The sequence below is a fragment of the Sapajus apella genome, unplaced genomic scaffold, assembly GCF_009761245.1.
Source record: "Sapajus apella isolate SASKATOON/1434 unplaced genomic scaffold, GSC_monkey_1.0 scaffold76, whole genome shotgun sequence".
Classification (NCBI taxonomy): Eukaryota; Metazoa; Chordata; class Mammalia; order Primates; family Cebidae; genus Sapajus; species Sapajus apella.
In genome coordinates, this window is record NW_022437016.1 from 9,275,931 (window position 1) to 9,297,879 (window position 21,949).

The 21,949-nt window shown below is 53.2% G+C and overlaps 1 protein-coding gene across 2 annotated transcripts; it reads left to right on the top strand.

Annotated features, from left to right (window-relative positions):
• On the top strand, nt 1-21,559 carry LHX2 (LIM homeobox 2). 2 transcript variants are annotated; one of them, XM_032251560.1, is made up of 5 exons: nt 1-837; nt 2,312-2,514; nt 3,464-3,867; nt 9,421-9,626; nt 20,670-21,559. In XM_032251560.1, exons 1-5 carry the CDS (start codon nt 718-720, stop codon nt 20,955-20,957), a joined length of 1,221 nt encoding a protein of 406 aa, XP_032107451.1. In that variant the 5' UTR covers nt 1-717; the 3' UTR covers nt 20,958-21,559. The 2 variants fall into 2 exon arrangements, with proteins under 2 accessions (XP_032107451.1, XP_032107452.1); XM_032251561.1 differs by lacking the exon at nt 1-837 and adding an exon at nt 1,806-1,890.
• The last annotated feature ends 390 nt before the right edge of the window (nt 21,560-21,949 follow it).

A 21,949-nucleotide genomic window follows, 5' to 3' on the forward strand; every position in this document is an offset into this window, starting at 1 on the left:
GACTGCAGAGCCGGGGCTGGGCTAGGCGCGCGCTTGGAGAGCATTGCGCGCGGCTGGGCCCACGGCCGGCGGCTCCTCCTCCCACTCTGCTCCTCCTCTTTTTTCTCCTCCTCCGCCTCCTCCTCCTCCTCTTCCTCCTCCTCTTCAATTCTCCCGGTGGCTCGGCTCGGCTCGCTGGCTTCGGAGAAACCCCTACTCCAGACGGCGACTCAGCGCCCAAGAGGGTTGCCTTGGGCTGGGGGAGCACCCCAGGGAGGGATCCAGGCAGCTGGGCTGTCGCGGGCACCTAGCGTCTTCTGGGTGAACCCCGACTGCAGCCGTCGCCGCCTCGGGCAGAGTTTGCGCCCCTGCTTTGCGCCCCGAGCGCCGAAGCCGGGCGGGCGATGCCCGCGGCTTGAAAGCGCCCGCGGCGGGCGCCGACCTCTGCCCTCTTCTCCTGCTCCCCCCTCTTGCCCCGTGCCCTTGTGACCCTGGCGTTGGCGCCGTCGCCCAGGCGCCCCGCAATGTAGCTGCCCCCGAGCCTCGTCTGGAGGCGTCCTGGCCCGCAGGCGCCCGGGGCCCGGAGCCCGGCCTGGGGGCGCAGCCGAGCTCGGGCGGGGCCGGGGCCGCGGTGGCGATGCACCGGGCCCGTTAGCGCCAGGAGCGCCAGGCAGCTGAGGCGGGGGGCAAGCCCTCCCTCGGAGGAGCCGCGCCCCCGGCCCCGCCGGTCCCGCCGCAATGCTGTTCCACAGTCTGTCGGGCCCCGAGGTGCACGGGGTCATAGACGAGATGGACCGCAGGGCCAAGAGCGAGGCTCCCGCCATCAGCTCCGCCATCGACCGCGGCGACACTGAGACGGTAGGCACGCGGCTGTGGGGTCGGGGCTGAGAGCTGGGATGGGGCCGGGCCAGTCAGCGCCTCTGTCCCTGAAGTTTGGGGAGCGTCCTTCGTGCCGCACGGGACTGGGTTATGGGGATCTTCGGTCTGAATGCAAGGCCGGTGGCTCCCGGCTCCAGGGAAACCCTGCTGCTGGGGCGAGAAGGGAAACAAGGTTGAAACCGAAATCTCGGCCCCCGGGAGTGGAGGAGAGCGGTTCTTCCGAAGTGGAAGCGAAGTCCCATCCGCGGCCCGGGGCGGCGGCTCCCTTCTCACCTTGCCCGGCGCCAGGGTCGACAACCCTGCGCTCTCCTCCACCTCTCGGCTCCGGTTGCTGGCCGCGCCGCGGGCGGCGCCAGGGACGGGCGAACCAGCCGGGAGCATTGGGGCTCCAGCCAGCTTGGGCCGCTCCCAGCTTCCCGACAATCGGGGATCCCCCGCGACCCCCAGCGCAGTTTCAGAGACCTAAGTGCCTGGCCAGCATTTGTCGTTGATCGCGTTCCCACAACCCTTGACTGGTCAGACTTAGCCAGGCCAGGGCTCAGAGTTTAGGCTCCGGCCTGGCCCTCGCCGAAGGAGACTCCGTTCAGATCTCTACACCTGGCTCTGCGGGCCCAGCTCCAAATAGCCAGTTCCTTGCCTCGGACCTCCCTGGGGGCTAGACGAGCAGACACTGCTGGAGCAGCAGGCCTAGAAGTGACCTTTAGGAGGCCGCGGAGGTGGGGAGCACGGGAGAAGCTTCTTTGCTCCGGGAGTAGGAGCAGCGGCCTCAGTGGCCTCCGGGCCTCCGAGCCCTTCTTCCTGGGTTAGATCTTCCTCGCTGGTCACTTTGGATAGGGGAGGATTTGGGTCGAAACTGTCCTGCACCCAGAGACATTGAGGGTGTTTCTGCACCCCACTCACCGTAATTCCTGGACCCAAGCGGGCCCCAGCCCGGGCGGCAGAGGAGCCAGAAGTTGCCTGACTTGTCCTGGCCTTACTGGAGCTGGGGCCCAGGAACTCTCCTGTCTCTCCGAAGAGGATTCTGTGTAGAGGGTGATTTAATGGTCACCTTAATCCCCGGGTGGCTCATTTAAGAAGCAGTTTGGGGAAGGCTCTTGGAGGACTTGACTGGAGTAGCTGTCCCGGTCCCTAAACACTGTCCGAGCGTTTTGGGGGAAAGGACAGGGAGGACTGGAAGGGAGAGAGGTTAGCAGAAGAGCTTTTTAGGCCAGGAGCCCGGCCTGGGCCAGTGGCCTGTTAGCGCTGCGCAGGCCAGGCGGGCCTGGGTTCTGAGCTGCCAGGAAATGGAAATGGGCCTTTTGGGGTGGGGGAAGTGCACTGCAGGCCCTGGCAGCCCCCTCCGCCGTTCTGGGCAACCAAGGCCACAGAGGGAGCTGTGGGTGCCGGTTTCCCGGCGGCGGTGGGGCGCTGGCTGACGCAGGCGCTGCCGTCTTCAGCCTCTCTCCCTTCGCAGACCATGCCGTCCATCAGCAGTGACCGTGCTGCGCTGTGCGCTGGCTGCGGGGGCAAGATCTCGGACCGCTACTACCTGCTGGCAGTGGACAAGCAGTGGCACATGCGCTGCCTCAAGTGTTGCGAGTGCAAGCTCAACCTGGAGTCGGAACTCACCTGTTTCAGCAAGGACGGCAGCATCTACTGCAAGGAAGACTACTACAGGTAGCCCCCACCCAGCTGCCCCTGGGGACCCCTCCCCCCACTCTCAGGCACAATCTTACAGTTTGGCCTTCTCCTTTCCCTTTAGTCCCAGGAGAGGGTTCACTACTCAGGACTGCCCCGGCCCCAACTTCTCCAAGCCAGAACCAGCTGGGTGATAGCCTTTTAAAGCAGCAATTTGGGGAGCTCTTGGAAAGGTCTACAAAGTATGGGAACCAGAAAAAAGCAGAAACTGCCCTCCCTCTTGGAGCTTACACCATTAAAAAAGCTTGGGTTGGGATTCTTGCTCCTCTCTTTGAAGTTGCTTGAGTTAATCTGAGGTTGTAGAAATAGGCACCCCCAAACCTAGGCAGCCCAAGCCGGTGTGAAACTGTTGGAAGGAGAGCTGTGGGAGTGGGTGCATTTCCGGGTCTTTTGAGAAAATGGGAGTGAAAGCTGGCCAAGATCAAAGAACCAGAATCACTAGCAGAATCCGAGTTCCCTGTTTCTCCTTCTCCCCAGTTTTGGGCTTAGGGTCTATGTATATTCTCTGTCTTTGTCTCTGCTGCTGTATCTCTCTCTTTCCCTGTCTCTGTGTTTCTTCCAAATTACTTTGAACCCCAGGCCATTCAGTGGGATTCCCAGATGCTGGTTTGGAGGGAGGAGTAAAGGCTGAGGAAGGGGTAGGTGGTAAGTTTCTCCCTCCACCTCTAGGGAAGGGCTTTCCTAGGGCTTGTGGAGACTTTGGGTGAAGTAGAAGCCTTTGTAGGCCTGAGTGTGTTAAGAGAAACTATTTCAGGACAGGACCAGTCCTGGGTCAAAACCTAGTTCCCTCTCCCCCCATCCTCCAAATAAAGGCCGGGTTGTCCATCTTGAGGGGATTGACCACCGCAGCAGCAGTGGCACCTGGAGGAGGAAAAGGGGGGTTCCCAACCGTATGTCCCCACAGCCCCTCCCTCCATGGTCCCTACAGGCGGTTCTCTGTGCAGCGCTGCGCCCGCTGCCACCTGGGCATCTCGGCTTCGGAGATGGTGATGCGCGCTCGGGACTTGGTTTATCACCTCAACTGCTTCACATGCACCACGTGTAACAAGATGCTGACCACAGGCGATCACTTCGGCATGAAAGACAGCCTGGTCTACTGCCGCTTGCACTTCGAGGCGCTGCTGCAGGGCGAGTACCCCGCACACTTCAACCATGCCGACGTGGCAGCGGCGGCTGCTGCAGCTGCAGCGGCCAAGAGCGCAGGGCTGGGCGCAGCAGGGGCCAACCCTCTGGGTCTTCCTTACTACAATGGTGTGGGCACTGTGCAGAAGGGGCGGCCAAGGAAGCGCAAGAGCCCAGGCCCCGGTGCGGATCTGGCGGCCTACAACGCTGGTGAGTGTGCAGCGCACTGAGCGCCCCCGTCGGGTTGGGGGAAAGTGCGAGGCAGCGGTGGCTGGGAGCTGGAGTGAATCTCTGTGTGCTGGGCAAATAGCTAGCCTGACGTACGGGATGGCCTCGCCGAAGGGACATTAGCCCCCTGGGCTTCCCGCCTGTGCGTCCTCTGCTGGAGCGGGAGGAGAGAGTGTAGTCCTCCCTTGCTGCCCGGGTGCAGGGCCTTGTCGCTGAGAAATTGTTTTTTTGGAGATAGCTCTTTGGTTTGGGCCTTTGCCCTACTTTGCTGGGCAGAAAGTGCAGGGATGGAGAAAGCAAGGCGGCGCCGACACCAAACAGGCTCTGGGTTGGCGCGGCTGAGGGCGGGGAGCTGGGGCGGAGGAACAAGGCAGGGCTGCCAGGGTCCTAAGAGAAAGGGCTGGCGGTGGCCAGGGATGTGCAGCCCGACCGTGAAATGTCCCAAAGGGCGGCAGGCTTGGGGAACTCAGAAAAGCAAAGGCAGCGGGTTCTTTTGCTCCGCCCGATCCGTCTTTAAGCCAGTCTCAGTTTTCCCCGGCTCCTTCCTCCGAGTTCCTGGCGCCTGCTGGGGTGAGGGCCGCGACCCTTGGAAGCGGGCGTCCAGGCGGGGACCAGACCCAAGCAGGCCTGGCCTTGCGCCGGGGTGGGGTGGGGAGAGGTGGGGGGACTTGGTTTGGATTTCCGGCATCTTTGAACCCCAGGCCATTCCCGGAGTAGCTCTGCCCCCTCCCGTGTCCCTCCCTGCTCAGGACAGCTGCAGAGGTTCTGAGTCCCAGCAACTGAGCCATCAACATCTGCCCGAAGTCTGCAAGGCCCGGAAAGGTTTATGACTCTCCGGGCTTCCGAACTAGAGTTTATTTGCAATTATTTTCTTTCTTTCGTTTGCAACAGAATCAGATTTGGCGATTTTGTGTTCTTCCTCCTTTTCCCTTTAGTCTAATGCACAAGCCGAAAAACAAAACAAAACAAAAAAACAAACAAAAAAAACCCAAGACCGTGCAGACGGGGCTGTGGCGGGGAAGACAGTTATTTTCATCTTAAAGAATCTGAGTTAAATGAGGAGGGAAATGAAGGGCAGGTAGGGGTGTCCCCTGTTCGCTCCAACGAAATCACGGGTTGGGGATCTTGGGGCGTGCATCTCGGTGTGCAGAACTGGGGGGGAAACGCAGCCCCCAGTTTGGTAAATGGTGAAGCAGCAGTAGGCCGGTTGGTGTGTGGATTTAAGATTTGCTGCAGGCACTACCACAGATGTGGCTCTCTGGAACTTCCGTCCTTCATTTCCTACCACCCCGAAAATAAATCGAGTTTGGACCCGCTCCCCCTAAACCAGGCCGATTCTGTTTATCAAGTGGGGTCAACTTCCAGTCAGAAGCACCTCGCAGGGCTCGGTTCCCGGGCACCTGGTAGCTGGGGAGCGGTATTGTTTTCCTGGGCACGCAGGTTCCGCGCCAGGTTTAGAATTGTGTGAAGAGAGAGTAGAAGATACAGAGATTTATTTGTGCTTTTTGCTGCTCAGCCGTTTTCCCCAGCGAGACGGGCTGGAGGCTGAATTTCAAGCCTTGTTGAACATCTCTACAAGAGACACCCCCCACTCAGCCATCTCACTTTCTCTTGGGCTCCCCTCTCTGTTTTTCTCCTTTCTGCTCTCCGTCCTTTCTATCTCTTTCACTGTGTGTGTGTGTCCCTGTTTGTTCCCTTGCCCTCTTCTCCGGCCTGGGACGGGGCTCCTAGTCCTGGGAGAAATGTCGTTCGATGCATCGGTGGTGGCTGTGCGGCCGGCTCCTTCGGGGCTCCCGGGACTAGGTCGGGGGAAGAGAGCAATTCACCCGCCTTGCGGGGCCCAGCCCGTCCTTCCCAGGTCTGGCGTCCGCGCTTCCCTTCCCTCCCCTCCGGCACTGGCAGGAGAGATATGGCTGCGGTGTGGGCCGCTGGGCAGCTAGGGCTGGAAAGTGGGGACCCTGGAGGGTGCGATCGCGGACGGGTTGCACGGGCGCTGGTCGTGTGCGTGTGTGTGCAGAATTCCAACCGCGGGGGCACGAGCTTGTTTGTGACAGTGTCCCACATCCAAGGGCCCAGCCACGCCGACCCATTGCAAAGCCTCTTGCTCTAGGGACAGTCCCTCCCAGGCGCGGCGGCACCTTCCAGAAGGGCGGGCGAGCTGGGGGCCGAATGGGGAGGGGGCGCCGTCGGGGTGCCGAGCTTAGGGCGAAGCCGCGGGTCGGAAAGTCCTTCCGGGGCGGGGCCGCAGCGGCCTCTTCCCGCAACCCCTCGGCCCCGGCCCTGAGGGAACAGAAACCTCCCGCCACCCCCTCGGGGCTGCTAGCGGGCTGGGGGCGCGGGAACAGAGGCGGGAGCAGGCGAGGGGCCCGGGCCGCGCTCTTTACGCCGGGGTTTGCGCGCAGCGGCCACGGGAGTCCCGCGCGGACCGGCCGGACGCCCGGCCTCCCCCAGCCCCAGCTTTTTGTGTGTGTGTGCCTGGCGGCGTAATTACTGATTTGATTCCAATCCATTATTTAGACAATTGAACCTACAATCTCGTCTTTAGTAAAATGAGGCGAAGTCAGATTTGATTACAGGTTCAGTCCCAGCGACAAGAGCTCGAAACCCGATGGGTTAATAACAGATCACGAGTAAATTATTCATGATTTTACGAGCTCTTTAGCTCCATTGAATCGGCCTAATTGAGAGGGAAAAAAAAAAAAAAAAAAAGGAGAGAGAAAGCCCGGGTCCTCCCCCTCCCCTCGGCCCCTCGCTCCTCTCCGGATCCGATCCTGGGGAATCTCGATCCGGCCCGGGCACTGGGGGCGGGAGTGAGGGGGTTCGGGTCGCCGGCCAAACCTGGGCCCCACGGCTGCTTCCCCCGCCGCCGCCCCCTGCCCTCGCCTCTGGCCAGCCTCGGTCTCACTACCTAGGGACGGCTCCTTTCCTTTTTTCTCCATTCCCCTTCTTTCCTATTTTCACCAACTCCCCCACCAGTCACGGCTTCGGAAAAGGCCTCCCCCGCAGGGACAGGGTCTCCTGGAGCCCCAGGAATCAGCTCGGCCACCGGACCCTCGCCACAGGCTGCCCCTGTTTCCGGGACTCGCTTTCCCCTCGGCTCTCACTGTCTGTTTCTTGCTGTCTTTGTAGCTGTCTGCCTCTGGTTTCCCCGCTTCTTCGCTTTCTTTACCTCTGCCTCTCCTCTCTTTTTCCTGTCCATCTTCCCTCCCTACTCCCTCTCTCTTTCTCTCCCTCCATTCTGCCTTTCAATGTCTGTCTTTTTCTCTCCTTTCTCTGCCCTTTCTGTCCCCCTCCCCCGCACCACTTCCCCCACCTAGGCGGCACTCAGGGCAGGTCCCTTGGGTCCAAGGGGGCGTCGGGATCCCCACGGAGCTCATTAACAGCAGCCAAGCCCAGGCGGGGGCTGGGTGGAGGGATGGGCCCAAAGATCCCCCGTGGGGAGGCCTGCCCCACCCCCAGTGGAACTGGGAACTGGGGGAAAGAAAAGGGTTGCTCACCTCCGCGGGTTCCAAGCAGTTCTGGTGGATCAGGTTCACAGGCATCCTCTGATCCCCTTTAAATTGCAGGATCCCGGCTCTTCACTGCAGGAGCGCTCTCCGTAGGAGTGCAGCCCCGGGGGTGAGGGACCTGGAGGCGGGTGGAAAGAGGCCCTTAGGAGGTGTAGCCCCTAGCTAACAGCTCCAAAGTCCTGGGCAAGACCAGTGTCTTGCAAATTCTCTTTGCAAGGGGCTATTCCTCAACTGGGCAGGGGAAGGGGGAGGTCACCAGCAGAGTAAAAGTTCTTCGGAGGTAGTGTGGCCAGATAAAATGCAGGACCCCTAGTTAAATTTGAATTTTGGGTAAATAACAAATACATTTTTTAGTATAAGTGTCCTGAGTAATATTTACCTTTTGGATAAATAACGAATAAATTTGAAATTTGTAGTATATGTGTCCCGTGTAATATTTGAATTTCAGATAAATGACAGTATTTTAGTGTAGCTATGTCACCTGTAGTATTTGAATTTTAGGTAAACAACAAGTACATTTTTAGTATAGGTATGTCCCGTGTAATATTTAGGGCATACTTATACTAAAAAAATCATTGATTATTTATCTGAAATTTGTATTTAACTGGGCAGCCTGTATTTTCATTTACTAAATCTAGAACTCTGTTATAGATACATGATAAGGGCACAAAGTATCTTCTCAGTTCCCCACTTTAGGCGGACTGCATGTGCGCCTCTTATGAGTCTTAACCCAAGGCAAGACCATAAGTGTTGGTGCCCACGTCTCCAGAGGTTAGGAGGGGATCTTGGGAGGGGTCCTGCATGACCCCATCAGCTTCCAGGCGGCCGAGCAATTTTCTGAGGCCCACGTTTCACCCATATTCCCCAACCCTAATGCCAGCTAGGTATTGGCAGCCTGGCCCCCGTGAGGCCCCTTGTGGGTAGGGACAGGCTTCCTCCTCCCTTTGTGGTGTAGTGGAAGAAAACGAGAAGGACTCCAGTGCTGAACCCAGGCTCAATAGATTAAGATCACTCTAGTCGGTTACAGGTGATGTGGCTGTGGGCAGGTGGCTTCATTTCCCTTAGCTTTAGTTTCCATAGCTCTAAAACGGGAAGAGTCATAGCCATCTCTCCGAGTGGTAATGATGTACAGTGATATTTGTAAAGCCAAACGCATACCATAGGTGCCTACTGCATGTTTATTTCTTCCTTGGACTTCCTTCCCCTTCCACTCTGCCACTCTCTGTGGACTGCAGCAGGTCTCTGAACTTCCCCGAGCCTAATTTGCCCCATTTGTTCCACGGGGAAACAACCTTCTCACAGGGTAGTGATGAGGATTAAACTGCAAAATGCAATTTCCAACCTTCAGCCCAGTGTTGGGGGTGCAGAGGTCCTTCAGTACTTTTGGGTGTGTTGAAATGAAAGTGAGTCTCTTTCTCAGCAGTTCCTAGTGCCAGTCCCAGACACGGTAGGGGGAGATGGCAGAGAGCACTCAGGCTTAGGAGTGCCTTGGGAAACAGGAGGAGTGCAGGCCCAGAGACCTTGTCCTGCTGTTTCCGAAGTCAAGAGACTTCCCTTGCTGAGCCTCGGTTTCAACATCTGTAAAAAGGGGAAAATAATACCTGGTGCTCCTTGGATTGTTTCCCAATGAAACTGTGCCTGGAAAGCCTTTTAACACATCATCTGGAGTCCAATCAGCCATCAACAAGTTGTAGCTGTTGTGGTTGTTACTGCTGCTGCTGCTACTATTGTTTTTATTATCACAACATAATGGCTTTGGAATGATTTTGGGATTCTCCCAGAGCTGGGATTCAGTGCTGCGGTTCCTAGCAGAGTGATCCTGGGCGATTGCTCTCTCTGAGCCTCAGTGTCTCCATCTATAAAGTGGGGATAATGTCCCCAGTTCGTTGTGGCTCAGACGTGCGGCAGGGTTAAGGATAGAAGTGTTTGGCAGCAGGTGCGGAGAGTGTGGATTTGGCATGGGGGTGGGTCAGGAAGTTCACCACAGCTCACGGCCGCCGCCGCCGGCTGTGTGTCTCCTCCCTAGCGCTGAGCTGTAACGAAAACGACGCAGAGCACCTGGACCGCGACCAGCCCTACCCGAGCAGCCAGAAGACTAAGCGCATGCGCACGTCCTTCAAGCACCACCAGCTTCGGACCATGAAGTCTTACTTTGCCATTAACCACAACCCCGACGCCAAGGACTTGAAGCAGCTCGCGCAAAAGACGGGCCTCACCAAGCGGGTCCTCCAGGTCAGCCGGGGCCAGGGGTGGGGGTGGGGGTGGGGGGAACCACCGGGGACTGCGGTGGAACACTGCATCCCCCACCGTGGGCCTTGGAAAGCTTCCACCATGCGTCTGCTTCTCAGTTTATCTTTGTCATTCTCTTTCTTCACCTCTCCCTATCTGTATTTCAGGTTTTTTCCTTACTTTGTCTTTTCTCTTTTTCAGTTTTTGCCTCTCTGTTTTTCTGTTTGTGTATCCCTCCATCCCCTTTGTCTCCATATTTGGTCTCTTCTCTTTCTTGTAAACAATTCTTAGTTTCTGTTCATTATTCAAGTGACACTCATTTTACACATGTTCGTGTCATGAGAGGTTCAAACATGTCAGAGAAATCTAGAGGCCGCCCACCCCTTCCCAGGACGTCCACCCAAGGTGACTGTTAGCGCCTGCTTCTTGCTTCTCATCCACTCTAGTTTCTCTTCTCTTGCTGTCTGCCTCTGTCTCCCTTCCCGCTCTCTCTTCCTTCAGGCATCTCTCTAGATTTATCTTCTGCCTCCCAGACTCTCCTGGAAGCAAGGTTTGGTGGTGGGAGTGTGTGGGGGCAGATTCCCTGGGTGGGCAGGTGGGGGCAGGGCTCACCTGGCTGGGTCTGTCCAGAGGACATGGTGAGGTGGCAGAGTGGCTGGGTGCCTGTGAAACAGCAGAACTGCACTTACATGTGAGGGTACTTTCTTAACAGAGGAGATCCAGAACTTTCACCTGATTTCCATAGAGATGTTAAGAACCCTAGTCTGAGGGCGCAGGGGGAGGTCCCAGGCTCCTGCATGACCTAAAGTTGTGGCAGAGCCTTGGGCCACAACTCAAACGGTCAGCTCTTCCTTTTACTCATTTTAGGGTCTTAGGCAAGTCACTTAACTTTTTGGAGCCTCAGTTTCCTCATACATGAAATGGATACGATAAATTATGCGTCGGGGTTGTCCGAGGAGCCACTGAAATGACATGACTATGGCGTGACCTGACACGTGCTCAGTGGATAGTGGCCAATAATAGCATTAACTAGGTTCATTAGCTGGCATGAATTCATTAGTATGAGCAATTATTCTGGTAGCTGGACCTCAGTTTCCCCATTCATGGAAAGAGAAGGCAAGACGGTGCCTCCCTTTATAGCAAGCTTAAGCAAAGCAAGTTTAACCAATTTATTCTTTAGAACGTGTGGTTATAGTGACAGCGACACACATTTTGAGGGAAGGAAACCAAGGGATGAAGTGACCGGACAGTCTCAACAGGAGGGGAGGTGGTGGGATTCGAGTCCAGGCTAGTCTGACCCACCCTCCAACCCCAGGTCTCGGGGACTGAGGGCTGGGAGGTGACATAGAGGGGATGATGGAGACGGAGGGCTGCGCAGCGGCCCTATGAAAGTTCTTGCGAGTTTGTCAGAAATTACAAAAAAAAAAAAAAAGCCTTTCATGGGGTGGGTTGAGGCTGTGTCACGGCGCAACCGTAGCTGCAGCTGCCGGGGCAACTGGGAGTTGGGGACTCTCGGTTGCCAAGGCGTCCCTGGGTAGCGCTGCTCAGGGGGAGCGGGCGAGGGGCTGCGGGGCGAGGGAGGACTGGGTGACGTAGCCGTGGTAGGGAGCTCTGGCCAATGGGACGCCGATGCGCCTCTCTGGGCCCGCCCCTCCCTCGGGTCCGTTTTGCAGGCAGCTTCGAGTCCCACTGGCCTGGGCTCCTGGTGGGGTGGAGGACACGGCTACACCTGCTGGGGTAGCAGGCTCCGCTTGTGTTTCCTTCGTTCTTTGCCTTCTTGGGGTTAGGTCAAGGATTCTCTGTGGCGTCTCCTCCCTTCAGCCGTGGGTGAGTTCGGACTGAGGACTTGGGGTTGGGCGGCCTTTTCTCCGGTTGGTAGGACCCTTCCTCCTTCACCAACCCAGATCCTCTGTGGCAAGGATGCCCAATCCTTTGGCTTCTCGGGGCCACATTAGAAGAAGAAGAACTGTTCTGGGCTACACGTAAAATACACTAACGTGAACAATAGCTATTGAGCTGAAAAAAAAAAAAAGCCTCATAATGTTTTAAGAAAGTTTATCAATTTGTGTTAGGCCACATTCAAAGCCCTCCAGGGCATAGATGAGCTTGCTCTATGGAGTGGGGTTGGGGGAGGGAAGGCAGCTCTATGAATTAATGCTTGAGCTGGCGACAGAACTGGGTTCAGGAAGACCTGGGCTGGGTTCACTGGCTGTGTGTCTTGGACAAATTAGTTAGCCTCTCTGAGCCATAGATTTCTCATCTGTAGAAAGGCACCATTAGGGCACAAACCTCTCTCAGTTACCCAGATTAAATGAAATGAAGAGTAAGTACCCATAGTTGAATCGGAATCTCCAGTGAAGAGCCAGTCTCTGTTGACCTTGGGGAGGTGGGAGGCTTGGTCACCTGGCTTAGGAACAAATCAGATTTCCAGGAGAGTCACCTCTTGCTCTTTAATCTGATGAAATATGTATTGCACCAGGCCCCAGGGACACAGAGATGAACAAACCACAGTCCTGGCCCTGAGGAAATTCACCTGTTAGCTATAGAGACAGACCCATGTATAGTGTCCTCATGGTGTGATCAGTTGGGGAACATACTGAGGGACCCCAGAGGAGGGACCAGCCGCTCTGGGTGCCAGGCATCATGATCCCTCTTCCCCACCGTCCAGATGAGAACATGGAGGCCCAAATGATCTCCACTTGCCCCAAATCACACTTTGCTAGTTACCTGCAGAGCTAGTTCCAAATCCAGTCCTGTCTGATCAACGGACATAGTTCTTTCGTCTTTGAGCCAATCTGGCAATGACTGTCTGAGTGTGAGCATCCATTAGGATCTGTATGGCCGGGCGCGGTGGCTCAAGCCTGTAATCCCAGCACTTTGGGAGGCCGAGGCGGGTGGATCACGAGGTCAAGAGATCGAGACCATCCTGGTCAACATGGTGAAACCCCGTCTCTACTAAAAATACAAAACATTAGCTGGGCATGGTGGTGCGTGCCTGTAATCCCAGCTACTCAGGAGGCTGAGGCAGGAGAATTGCCTGAACCCAGGAGGCGGAGGTTGCGGTGAGCTGAGATCGCGCCATTGCACTCCAGCCTGGGTAACAAGAGCAAAACTCCGTCTCCAAAAAAAAAAAAAAAAAAAAAAAGGATCTGTATGTTGGGGGCAGGCATACCTGTAGCACTGTTCTCCCTTTTTCCCAGACCACACTTGTACAAATTCCAAATATTACCTACTGTACATGATGATACAGCAGTTTACAAAGCATTATCTTTCCAGCCACTTAGCTACCTTACCTTAATATTTTTTCTGCCCATTTTACAGATGAGAAGCTTAAGACCTAGTAAGATGAGGTGATTTGCTGCTGGCTACAGGAGCCAGGCATTGGCAGTGTGGGGCTCAGTCCCAGGTGCCCTGACTGCCTATGGGGAATCTGGGGGACATGGGATGGGAGCAGTTTTAGGTGAGGCAATTAGTCGTATGGCTTTGAAAGGTAACAGACTGGTTTGAATTCTCTCTGACTTACCAGCAGTGAGATTTGGATGCTTTAACCTCTCCTCTCTGAGCCTGATTCCTTATCTGTGAGATGGCAATGAGAATACTGTCTTACTGGTGGTTGCATGGAGGAAATGAGATTACATACAGTATAATTTACAAAGTATAGAGTCAGGACCCAGCCATGCTCATCTCATGCCCTCATTTACCCAGCACCATTCAGTCTGCAACCCTCTTTGCACACATCTTAAAAATGCGATTATCTTCATTTTGCAGATGATGAAACTGAGGTTCTGAGAGTCTAGGACCCTGGCCCTGTCTCACAGCTTGTAAGTGATGAAGCCAGGAGTCAAGTACAGATCAGTCGGATTCCAAAGCTCTTTCCAATATTGCACATGTAGGGATTGTGACTTTTCTCCCCTTGGATCTGGCTGCGAATGCAGCAGTACAATGGGAGAAGAGGGAAGGTATAGGTCACAGATGCCATGTCTTGGTAGGAAAGCAGAAACCTCTACTAAAGCGCTGATCACATAAAAGGGGCTCACATTTGTCATCAGCAGCAGCATGACAACTGTAATACTCTATCAGTGGGCAAGGTGACTAGGAGACAGAAGGGCCCCTTGGAAAGAGGTCTGTTAAGACTTTTAGCTTTACAAATGCATGGAGATTGTTTCTCAGTACATAGGAGTTGCTTTTCTTCCTTCCTGTGGAAGCACCAGGGAGGCAGAATATTAAGATGCCTTAAGCCTGGGGAAACGGGTGATGAGCTGATTGATTTGGGTGGGTGAAGGTCTCCATAGGGCTTCCCTGGTGTGACTTTGGAAGAAAATACATTTTAACCACCAACAGTTTAAAAACTATCTTTGAGGCTGGGCGAGGTGGCTCACTCCTGTAATCCCAGCACTTTGGGAGGCTGAGGTGGGCAGATCAGTTCAGGTCGGGGATTCGAACCAGCCTGGCCAACATGGTGAAACCCCCGTCTCTACTACAAATCCAAAAAATTAGCCAGGCATGGTGGTGCGCTCCTGTAGTCCCAGCTACTCAGGAGGCTGAGGCAGGAGAATCGCTTGAACCCGGGAGGTGGAGGTTGCAGTGAGCTGAGATCATATCACTGCACTCCAGCCTGGGCAACAGAGCAAGACTCTCTGCAAAATAAATAAATAACTAGCATCTTTTAGGTGACTAGTTAGTTGTTAGTATCCTGTGTGAGAGTTTACGAGCTGAGAACTCTAGCTTTCCTCTGGCCACTCACCTGTTTGGCAGACACACTGACCTACCATGTGCCAGGGAGGGCTGGAGGCACTGAGGATTCAGTGGGGAACAAGACAGTGAACAAGGCCCCCAGGGACGTCCAGCCCAGAGGCCATGTGGAGCAAGACGTGGGATAAACACTTGACGTCATGCTAAGATTAATCTCTGTATTTTTTTTAAATGATTCTAAGATCAAATTGATTAGTGAAAGGCTCAAGGTGACTATGTCTTTCTCTTGGAGACCAGAGCATGTTAGCATTAATACAGGCATTGAGAAATCTGAAAGAGACTCAACTTAGTCTAATGTAACATTTCCCAAATCTTATTTGGCCATAGAATTCTTATTTAACTCTTGAAATAAAATGGAAGACGTGCTAGGTAGGAAAAATACAAGGGTACAATGAGAGCATATAACACAGAGGCCTTACCTGCTGAAGGAGGTAGTCAGGGAAGGCTTCCCTGAGGAGGAGGTGCGCTTTATACCAGGGCAGGATACTTCATTTCTTTGAACCTCTGTTTCCCCACCTGTAAAGTGGTCTTTGTCCTGCCTGTCTACCACCCAGGGCAGTAATGACTGTCCTGGATGGTCTAAGCTGTGTGGAGTTTCACAGGCAATTTGGCCTGAACCTCTCATTTCAGAGGAGAGGAAGTTCACTCACAGAGGTGGTGTGACTCTCCCAAGAACCACAGCAAAGTGGTTAGAACCCTGGGGCTGGAAACAAGGGTTTCTGATTTCTAGTTCAGTGCTTATTACTTTTGGTTCTTTAAAGAAAACTTCTTTAAAAGTTTACAAAATACTAGAACTGCTATACTGACAGTTTAGAAAAATAGAAAAAAAAACAACAACCCAAAACTTACCCTTCTAAGAGCACAGGCGCCCAATAACTAAAGTGTGTTATTTAGCGGTTAAGTAGTGGTTAAGGGCATGGAAGCAGTCTGTTGAAATTCATATCTCAATTCTGCCTCTTACTGGCTGTGCAGTAAGGCACACAGTCTCTGTACCTGCAAATTGGCAGCAATACTCACATCTGCCGCATAGGGTTATTATAAGGAGCAAATGAGCTAATGTGTAAAATGCTTGGGACTTTGCTTATAAAATGCCTGGCACTGAATGGTGTGGTGGCTCCCGCCGGTAATCCCAGCACTTTGGTGGGCAGATAGAGGTGGGCAGATCGCTTGAGCCCAGGAGTTTGAGACCAGCATGGGCAACACAGTGAGACTCTGTCGCTACAAAATACAAGAAGAAGCCAGGCATGGTGGCATGTTCCAGTAGTCCCAGCTACTCAGGAGGCTGAGGTGGGAGGTGGAAGCTGCAGTGAGCTCTAATCACACCATACTGCACTCCAGCCTGGTCAACAGAGTGAGATCCTGTCTCAAAAAAAGAAAAGAAAATAGGCTGAGCATGGTGGCTCTCACCTATAATCCCAGGACTTTGAGAGATTGAGGCAGGTGGATCACCTGAGGTCAGGAGTTTGAGACCAGCATGGCCAACATGGTGAAACCCCATCTCTACTAAAAATACAAAAATTAATTAAATGTGATGGTGAGTGCCTGTAATCCCAGCTACTCAAGAGGCTGAGGCAGGAGAATCGCTTGAACCCGGGAGGTAGAGATTGCAGTGAGCCAAATCGTGCCATTGCACTCCAGCTGGGGCAACAGAGATAGACTCTGTCTCCAAAAAAAAAAAAAAAAAAAAAAAGGAAAAAGAAGATGGTGCTTCATGGGGAATACTGTTCGTCGTTATTATTTTCTTGGTGAAGGTACAACACCAGAGGATATAATTTCTTTATCCTTTGTTTGTCACCTAACAGCCATCACATTTCCCCTGTGGCGTTGTGGAGTGGCTGTGTCATGACTCCCACTTGCCACATCTGAGTGGACACTTTGCATGCAGCCAGTAGTTTGATGTTATAAACAATGCCATGATGGGCATGAAGCTTTCATCTTTTGGGTGATTTCCGTAGCATCCCAGGTGGGGATTTGCTGGGGGCAAAATGGGTTTCCCACTGGCCCTCCTGGCTTTCTTGATGAAAAAATTCTGGAGAAGGAGGTGTGGGAGGCAGAACACAGCTTGCAGGGCCAGTGAGTGCCTGGGGAGGGGGCAAGAAGCAATGGAGGGGGCTTCTTCATCCACCTAGGACTTACTGGAGGTCTGCTGGGCACCAGGGTAGGGCAACCCTAGCCTGCTGTTAGTTGTGTCCTGATGATTCTCTGTCTGAACTTGGCCTTGTCCCAGACACACAGTGCAGGGAACAGGAGGCACTTGAAGCGAGAGGGCTGTCAGTTTCAGGAGGTGGGTGGGTGGGACAGATCACCCCCTTGTTGCTTGCAGCTGCCCAAGAATCCCAGCCTGTCAGAACCCTGAGAGCCATAGAGATCATGTGATGTGGTCTAACCCTTGTGTTGTAAAAGTGAGGAAACTGAGGCAGGTCCAGAGGTGAGGGACAACCTGAGGTCACGTGGCAGTCCCAGGACTGGAAGCTACTCTTTCCACTACACCATTGTTGCTTCTCTGCTTATTCATTCATTTATTCACTCATTCATAGACTTGCTACCCCCTCAGGTAGCAAGACCTTTTTAGGGCAAAAGGATTCCAGTCTCAGGTTGCCTCTGTGTGACCTCTGGCAAGTGGCTTCACCACTCTGACCCTCTCTGGTTTTTAAACCTATACAGTGGAGCCAGATGTGGTGGCTCATGCCTATAATCCCAGGACTTTGGGAGGCCGAGGTGGGCAGATCACCTGAGGTCAGGAGTTTGAGACTAGCCTGGCCAACATGGTGAAACTCCGTCTCTACTAAAAATACAAAAAATTATCTGGGTATGGTGGCGGGTGCCTGTAATCCCAGCTATTCGGGAGGCTGAGGCAGGAGAATCGCTTGAACTCAGGAGGTAGAGATTGCCGTGAGTTGATACCATGCCACTGCACTCCAGCTCGGGGGTGACAGAGCAAGACTTTGTCTCAAAAAGTAAAAATTAGCCAGGTATGGTGGTATGCACCTGTAATCCCAGCTACTCAGGAGACTGAGGCAGGAGAATTCCTTGAACCCAGGAGACGGAGGTTGCAATGAACCGAGATCTCGCCTCTGTACTCCAGCCTGGGTGACAAAGCCAGACTCTGTCTCAAAATAAATGAATAAATAATAAATAAATAAAACTATAAAATGAGAATAATAATAATCGAACCTAACTACTTGGCTTTTCATGAGAATAACCTGTGACAGTGCACGCTGGAAGGTGGCGTGGGGCCTGGCACGTAGTAAAAGGTGCATATATGTCAGCCATTCCTATGAATACGTATTACTGATTCTGAATCTCTGCCATGTCCCAGGGGACATGAAGATAGCATAGACAGGGTCCCTATGCCCATCAACCTCTCAGGAGTGGACTTTCTGAAATACTTGGGAGAGAATTCTAGTGAAGCAAACCCCACACAACCCCAGCGCAGCCTGGCTTAAATGAAGTTGTTGAATTTCCATCCACCGGATTCCCAGCGCCTTAGTTCCGGAAAGCAGAGCAGACAGTTGTGGACGATGGTGTCATTGTTTACAAGCTCACTGTTAGGGGCAACAGCCTGAGAAATAGCAAACAGCCGGCAGCTAGCCGGGTCCAGCCCTGCCCGAGGTCTTGGAGCCCCGGAGGGATGAGCAAATGAGCACCCAGCAAGGCACCCTCCACCCCCGTCCCAGGCTCCCTGCTCCAGCTACCCCGTGGAAACTCAGATGCACAGAGCACAGGCTGCTCACAGGCCAAGACAATGGCAAGGTGGCGGCACCAAGGCTCCGGCTTTCTCTGCCCTGATCTGTGTGGCTTTGGGGAAGTCACTTCCTCTCTCTCAGGGCCTCTGGGGGCTTTCTCCATCCATTTTCTTCATCAGCTATTCCTCAGGCTACCAGGACACAGTCTCATCCCTGCAGATTTCTGCTGGCCGGGAAAGGGAAATACCCCCCCTGCCCCCGACCCCAGGGAGGGCATGTCGGGGTGGCCAGAGAAGCACTGTGCTTATTTGCCAGCCCCTAGAAGGAAGGGACAACAGGCTTTCATTGGACAGAGAGCCAGAGAAAGCGTGCTGCCTTCCTGGGAAGATCCAGCGCTGGGGAGGGGGCTTGGTTTCTTCACTTCACAGGGTCTGGATCTCCCCCTTTACTCCAAGACTCTCGTGGCTGTGCTTTTAATTGAGCCCAAATTGTGTCAGACCACCAGAAAGGGGGGTTTGAGGCCATAGGCCCCTGCAGCCGGGGTGGTCCTGAGGGGTGGGTGGGGCCAGAAGCCAGCCCTCCCCCTCCTGCAGGAGACACTGGGAAGACAGGCAGATGCAGGACATCTGGAAATCCGCAACTGGACACCCCAGAATCTGCAGAGTGCCCCGAGGCCCTTTGTTTTATGGGGAGGCTTCTGGCGGGTGTTTTCCTCATGCAAAGGGAAGTGAAGGGGCCCTGCCTTGAAGGCCTTTTTCCTTGGAAGGTTCAACCCCACCCCTCCCACCCCCACAGTGGCCCAGATTTCCTAAGCCCCTCCCAAAGTACTGCGTGGACCTCTGGGTACAGCGGGTCTCTATGTTTGTGCTGTTATACGGGCGGTTGTAGTTGAGGGCCGGCTGTGTGGATGAGTCTCTTTTTTTATTTTATTTTATTTTTTTTGAGACAGTCTTGCTGGAGTGCAGTGGTGGGATCTCGGCTCACTGCAACCTCCACCTCCTGGGTTCAAGCAAATTCTCAGCCTCCTGAGTAGCTGGGGTTACAGGAATGCACCACGAAGCCCAGCTAATTTTTTATAATTTTAGTAGAGATGGGGTTTCACCATGTTGGCCAGGCTGGTCTCGAACTCCTGACCTCAAGTGATCCACCTGCCTCAGCCTCTCAAAGTGCTGAGATTACAGGTGTGAGCCACCATGCCGGCCTTAGATGAATTTCTGTGTGTCTTCCTGAATGCATACAGGTGTGTGTGCAAAGGTATGGGTGTTGACGTATGTGTGTCTGTGCCCAAGAAAAAAATGAAAGTAAGCCCATGTTCTCTCACTGACATTCTTTTCACACCGAGCCCTGTGCCCTGCCGCACGTCCCTCCTAAGCTGATGTGGGATGCAGCAGGTCGGGCGGGAGACTGCGGGTTTCAGCTTCCCTGGACTCACTTTGATCTGGCTGCTGTTCCCGCTCTGCCCAGCTCCACCCACCTCCACCCTGAGACCTGATGCCTGGTGGCCCAGGGTACCTGGTGGCTTCTCCAACCGATGAGGGGGAATAGGATCCGTGCCTTTTACTTCCTCTTAGTGACTCACTATTATTGCCTGATTCTCCTGTGTTCTTTATCCCATTCCCAGACTTACTGACCATGAAACATTTTAAACATTTTACCAACAAGAACTTTTGGGGTTTATTGTCTGCTGAAAGGCAACTGCCAAAAAAGGAACCACAGAAAAGGGGATGTCTCAAGCAACCATTCGGAAAAGGATCAAGATTTGTCCCGTGTGTGTGTTTGGTATAGAAATGCAACATGAGCCACACATTTAATTTTAAATTTTAAATGTTCTGGTAGCCCTCCTTGAAGAAGAGATGAGTAAAATTCGTTTTAATAACGTATTTTGTTTAACCCAGGACAGCCAAACTATTATCATTTCAACATGTAATCAATATAAAAACTATTGAGAGATTCAACCTGCTTTTTTCATACCCAGCCTTCAGATAGGTTGTGTGTTTTCACCTGCAGACTGGTGGCATTTAGTCTAGTGCCATTTTAAGTGCCCAGCGACCATATGTGACTCCCAAATTCGGGAGTGCAGCTCAGCCCTGGAACCTCCTATCAGAAAGAGAAGCCCAGCCATAGCAGTAAAGAAAGTGAAATTTTTGTTTTATTTTGTTAAGAGCAAAATATTGGATGGGTGCAGTGGCTCATACATGTAATCTCAACCCTTTAGGAGGCTGAGGCAGGAGGATCACTTGAAGCCTGGAGTTTGAGACCAGCCTGGGCAACGTTGCAAGACCCCGTTGATACAAAAAATTAAAAGCGGGGACCGGTGGTACTCCCCTGCAGCCCCAGCTACCCAGGAGGCAGAGGCAGGAGGACCACCTGAGCCCAGGAGTTTGAAGCTGCAGTGAGCTGAGATTGTGCCATTGCACTTCAGCCTGGGGGACAGAGCCAGACCCTGTCTCCAAAAAAAAAAAAAAATACTGCCAACCTGACTTTTTTTGGATCCTCTTGGCAAAACGCAGATTAGTGTCCCCAGACACAGCAGAGCTCCTAGCGAAGCAGTCGGCGGGATGCCCCGCCTGCCTCCTGCTAACCAGCCCTTCCCTGTCATCCCCCGCAGGTCTGGTTCCAGAATGCCCGAGCCAAGTTCAGGCGCAACCTCTTACGGCAGGAAAACACGGGCGTGGACAAGTCGGCGGACGCGGCGCTGCAGACAGGGACACCCTCGGGCCCAGCCTCGGAGCTCTCTAACGCCTCGCTCAGCCCCTCCAGCACGCCCACCACCCTGACAGACTTGACTAGCCCCACCCTGCCAACTGTGACGTCCGTCTTAACTTCTGTGCCTGGCAACCTGGAGGGCCATGAGCCCCACAGCCCCTCACAAACGACTCTTACCAACCTTTTCTAATGACTCGCATCCCCCAACCCCACAATTTCTTTAAAAAAGAAATTATCTTTAGTTGAATTCCAAGTGTATTTTAAAATAGAGGCTTTGAGCAACTAACTAACCACATTTTAGGATCTCGCCTGGAAACAGAGGAAAAAAAAAAAAAAAAAGAAGCGTGCGCCCGGCTAACACAGCGATGTGGACCGAGGAACAACTTGGAAGAATTACCTGCAACACAACATTTGTGTCACTGTACAGTTTTGTGGACTGACTGAGCGAGGAAAAACAACAAATAATTTAAGTTGGCTAGAGCTTCTGTATTTTCAAAGACTGCCACGTGCCTTAGGAATACTGTTTTATCTCCATACTTTGGATGACTTGTTCATTTTTCTCTCCCTCTTTTTCTCTCTGTATATTTATGACCAGAGCAAAAATGTAAAAAACAAAAAACAACAAAAAAAAGTTTGTTACTTTGAATAGTCCTAAAAAGAAAAAAAAAAAAAAAGGAAAAATCAAACCCCCTCCAACGGTCGCTTTGTTGTTTTAGAATTTTAAGGTGGAAGTCTGTTCGAATATCAGAATTTGTAAAATCTAACCAGTAATAAAACCACTTATCGAAACTACTTGGTGCTGCTGCCATTTGGTTGGGTGTGAAATTCACAGGGCCTAAGAGTTTTACTGAGGTCCAGAGATAAATTCTAGGTCTTCACGTATTCATCAGATACTCCTGGGGCCCCTGTCTTGTGCCAGGCTTTGGACGGATTACCGAGATCCAGAGACAAAGATCCAGTTCCTGCTCTCAAGGAATTCAGAGTGCTGGGACATGGCAGACAAAAGATATCTTAACAGGGTGTGATAAGTGCTCAAGTGGAGGATGTGCAAACAAAGTCCCTTTCCATCCCCTCCCTCCCTCCCTCCTTCCCTCCTTCCTTCCTGCCCTGGTATAAACTGCACCTCCTCCTGAGGGAAGCCTTCCCTGACTACTTCCTTTAGCAGATCAAGTCTCTGTGTTA

What these genes read in the sequence shown, in the direction of transcription:
- LHX2 (XM_032251560.1), top strand. Translation starts at nt 718, where the DNA reads ATGCTGTTCCACAGTCTGTCGGGCCCCGAGGTGCACGGGGTCATAGAC. An exon ending in ACCGCGGCGACACTGAGACG is followed by an intron (nt 838 to 2,311) that starts GTAGGCACGCGG and finishes CTCCCTTCGCAG; the next exon opens with ACCATGCCGTCCATCAGCAG. An exon ending in TCTGGCGGCCTACAACGCTG is followed by an intron (nt 3,868 to 9,420) that starts GTGAGTGTGCAG and finishes TCTCCTCCCTAG; the next exon opens with CGCTGAGCTGTAACGAAAAC.